The sequence below is a fragment of the Eimeria acervulina genome, genomic scaffold, assembly GCF_000499425.1.
Source record: "Eimeria acervulina Houghton genomic scaffold, Eah_scaff1893, whole genome shotgun sequence".
Classification (NCBI taxonomy): domain Eukaryota; phylum Apicomplexa; class Conoidasida; order Eucoccidiorida; family Eimeriidae; genus Eimeria; species Eimeria acervulina.
Genome location: NW_013548839.1, coordinates 1 through 4271, shown reverse-complemented (window position 1 = coordinate 4271; position 4271 = coordinate 1). Strand labels below are relative to the sequence as shown.

At 51.8% G+C, this 4271-nt stretch overlaps 1 protein-coding gene across 1 annotated transcript; it reads right to left on the bottom strand.

The window, feature by feature from the left end:
* Positions 1 to 163: 163 nt before the first annotated feature.
* On the bottom strand, positions 164 to 4271 carry EAH_00063830 (phosphatidylinositol 3-and 4-kinase domain-containing protein, putative; the record flags this gene model as incomplete). The annotated part of the gene is made up of 5 exons (XM_013393063.1): positions 164 to 265; positions 638 to 1094; positions 1460 to 1752; positions 2077 to 3277; positions 3615 to 4271. Coding segments are annotated over 5 exons (2710 nt in total), but the record flags the coding sequence as incomplete, so codon positions are not given.

Below are 4271 nucleotides of genomic sequence, written 5' to 3'. Positions count from 1 at the left end.
TATATATATATACATAGTTATGTTTATACTATAGACTATCATTATAATAATATATATATTATATTTTATATATATTATACATATAATATATATAATATATATATTATATATTATATATCTATATACATATATACATAAAGCAAATAATAAAAGCTATTGCTGCTTATACTTTTAATTCTTTAAGAAGACAGTTGTAAATGAAGAGCGGCTTTTGCTGCACTTCTTCTCGCTGCACCTCCAAGTCATCTGAGAACTGCTCCAAATCCTGTACAACCAATAGCAGCAGCAGCAGCAGCAGCAGTAGCAGTAATAGAAGCAGCAGCAGCAGCAGCAGCAGTAATAGAAACAGCAGGAGCAGCAGCAGTAATAGAAGCAGCAGCAGCAGCAGCAGTAATAGAAGCAGCAGGAGCAGCAGCAGTAATAGAAGCAGCAGGAGCAGCAGCAGTAATAGAAGCAGCAGCAGTAATAGAAGCAGCAGCAGCAGTAGCAGTAATAGAAGCAGCAACAGCACCAATAGAAGCAGCACCACCAACAGCAATAACAACACCAGCAGCAGCAGCAATAACAGCAGCACCAATAGAAACAGCAGCAGCAACAACAGCAGCACCAATAGAAGCAGCAGCAGCAGCAGCAGCACCTCATCGAGATTACAAACTTCAACAATAAGAAGGTATGGGGCTCTCTTCTTAGAGCTGAGCGTTCTGCTGTCTCTGCTTTCTATTCGCAGCAGCTGCACAGCAGGTCGATGCGTTGCTGCTGCTGCTGCTGCTGCAGCTGCAGCTGCAGCGTCTGCTGCTGCTGCTCCTGCTGCTGCAGAGACAAAGCTGCTGCTGTAGATGCCTCTACTATAACCCCCGTGCATCGCACGGCCCCCTTCACCACCACCACCACCACTGCTGCTGCTGCTGCTGCTGCTGCTGCTGCTGCTGCTGCTGCTGCTGCTGCTGCAGTGATGCATAGGCTCTGCTCCTACTTCTTCTAAAGGTATAGTTACCCCTGCTAAACTAAAATCTCCTCCGCTTGCAGCAACAAACAAACGGCGAGACAACAACCAAGAGTTTAAACTTTCACACATGTTATATAATAGCGCAGGCCTGAGAAGTAATAAATAAATAAATAAATAAATAAATAAATAATATTTAAGTATATTTTTATATGTTCTTTTAAAGAATAAATAAATAAATATATAATTTTATTTGCTCGCTCATTTACTCGTCTTGCTGATTATTTACAGGCTACTCAGAAATTATTTATTTGTTTGTTCGCAGCAGCAGCTACTGCAGCAGCTGCAGCAGCAACAAGTGCAGCAGCAGAAGCAGCACCAAGTGCAGCAGCAGCAGCACGTGCAGCAGCAACACCGAGTGCAGCAGCAGCAGCAACTGCAGTAGCAACAGCAAGTGCAGCAGCAGCAGCAGCAGCAGCAACAGCAAGTGCAGCAGCAGCAGCAGCAGCAGCATACCTGATAGTTCTGTCTGGTTCTGCAGCAAGAATGTTGCTGACGTCAATAAGAAGAGATACGAAGTGGTTTAAAGCATTAAAATAATCGCAGCGCCGCTGCTTCATTACAAACTGGTGCAGCTCAACTGCAACGCAGCTGTCCGTACACCCCATGCTGCTGTTGCTGCTGCTGCTGCTGTTGCTGCTGCTGCTGCTTCTGCTGTTGCTGCAGCAACCGCAGCAGAGATTCGGCGGAGACAGTGTCGTCAGCGCTAACGGATTGCCCAGCTTCGCGTACACAGAAGGAAGCTTCGCCTGCAGCAGCAGCAGCAGCAGCAGCAGCAGATGGGCGATGACGACGCAGCAGCGGCAGAAGGGAAATGCAAATGCAGCAGCAGCAGCAGCAGCAGCAGATCAACAGGTAGCAACAGCAGCATCGGCATCGCGCCAACTCGTAGCGCCAGAAGCAGAAGCAGCAGCAGCAGCACCAACAGCAGCAGCAGAACCAGCAGCAGCAGCAGCACCAACAGCAGCAGCACCACCACCACCGCCAGTAGCAGCAGCGGCACCGACAACAGCAGCAGCGGCACCGACAGCAGCAGCAGAACCAGCAGCAGCAGCAGCAGCAAGAAGTCTTACCCTAGCTCCTGCGACTGAGACAGGACCAACATGTTGATTGAAAGCAGCAGGTAAACGCGGAGGAAGCAAACGCGTCTGCTCAGCAGGGTCTAGTGCTGCAAGAAAGGGCGCCACTTGCTGCTGCTGCTGCTGCTGCTGCTGCAGCTGATGCTGATGCTGCTGCTGATGATGATGATGCTGCTGATGGTGATGCTGATGATGGTGATGCTGCTGCTGCTCTTGTCGTTGTTCTTGACGATTTTGCTGCTGCTGCTGCTGTTGCTGCAGCTGCAGCTGTTGAGGTGGGTCTGTTCGTCGCTCGGCCTGGTCTGCTGCTGCTGCTGTTGCTGCTGCTGATGGTGATGCTGCTGTTGCTGCTGCTGCTGCACGTGGTGGTGGTGCTGCTGCAGTTTGTATGGGCTCTTCAACGTCAGCAGCACACAAGGCCCTCGACAGGCGCTGCAGCTGCTGCGGAGGAATCTGCTGCTGCTGCTGCTGCTGCCACAGCAGGTGCAGCAGCGTGTGTCGCTTGAATAGGTCCGTGTGGGGTTGCTTCTGCTGCTGCTGCAGCTTCTGCTGCTGCTGCTCCTGGTGCTGCTGCGTCTGTCCTAGCACAGCAGAAAGACTTCTGCAGGCGTTCCCAACCTTCCCGCTGCTGCTGCTGCCGCTGCTGCTGCTGCTGCTGCTGCTGCTGCTGCTGGCTGAGCGCATGTACATTGCATGCCCCAGGGGTTTGCTGTTGACCAAAGCCATCTCTACTTCCTGCGTCATCTTCTGCGCAGCCTCTTCCAACCCTGCAGCAGCAGCAGCAGCAGCAGCAGCAGCAGCAGCAGCATTAGCAGCAGCAGCATAAGCATCATTAGCAGCATTAGCAGCAGCAGCATAAGCATCATTAGCAGCAGCAGCATTAGCAGCAGCATAAGCATCATTAGCAGCAGCAGCAGCATAAGCATCATTAGCAGCAGCAGCAGCATAAGCATCATTAGCAGCAGCAGCATCATAAGCACCATTAGCAGCAGCAGCAGCATAAGCACCATTAGCAGCAGCAGCAGCATAAGCACCATTAGCAGCAGCATCATTAGCAGCAGCAGCAGCAGCATTAGCAGCAGCATAAGCATCAATAGCAGCAACAGCATAAGCATCATTAGCAGCAGCAGCATTAGCAGCAGCAGCAGCAGCAGCAGCAGCAGCAGCTACCAGGTATTTTATCTTCAGCAAAGCTCTGAAAGAGCCAAGCAGCGCGGAGAGCAAAATGAATAAAAGTGCTGCAAACATCTAACAAAAATCGGTAGAGAGGAGACACCCCAAACCTGCAGCAGCAAAACACCTCAAACAGCAGCACACGCAGCAGCTAATCAAGCAGCAGCTAATCAAACACCAGCAGCAAATGCACCCGCAGCAGCAGCCCAACTAACGTTAACACCCGCAGCAGCAGCAATAACAGCAGCAGCAACGTCTGCAGCAGCCTTAACACCACCAAAAACAGCAACAACAGCGGCATCAGCAGCATCAGCATCATCATCAGCAGCAGCAGCAGCAGCAGCACTACTGCAGCAGACCTTGTGAGTGCTAGCTGGCAGAGCTGCGGCAGATAGTAATTGATGTCTGCGATGTTTCTTCGGGTGTACAGCAGATGCACTAAGTACTCATGCACCCCCTCTTCTTTTCTTTTAAACAAATAAAACATGTGAAAGTGCGAGTCGAACAACTCTGAACGAAACAAACGCAATAAAGAATCTTCTCCGCCAAGACGCACCCTCCCACTCCTGCTGCTGCTGCTGCTGCTGCTGCTGCTGTTGATCGTGATGGGTAGGGACGGGCGATTCGCTAGAGAGAAGGAGGGGCTGCTGCTTATGAAACCGTGCAGCTGCAGCAACCTGCTGCTGCTGCTGCTGCTGCTGCTGTAACGGTTGCTGCTCGTCCGCCGCATCGCGCTGCCTTCACCTACGCCACTGCTGCTGCTGCTACTGCTGCTGCTGCTGCTGCTGGTTTCGGCGTCGCTGCAGGTGTGCCCTGAAGCGTGGGGGCCCCTGCTTCCTCTCAGATTGCTGCTGCTGCTTGATCGGCTGCCGTTCCTGCTGCTGCGGCGGCTCCCACCACCGCTGCTGTTGCTGCTGCTGCTGCTGCTGCTGCGCTCAGATACCCCCAAGTGCAGTCGCTTACCCACTCCACTACCATCATCTGCTGCTGCTGCTGCTGCTGCTTCCTCAGCAGCA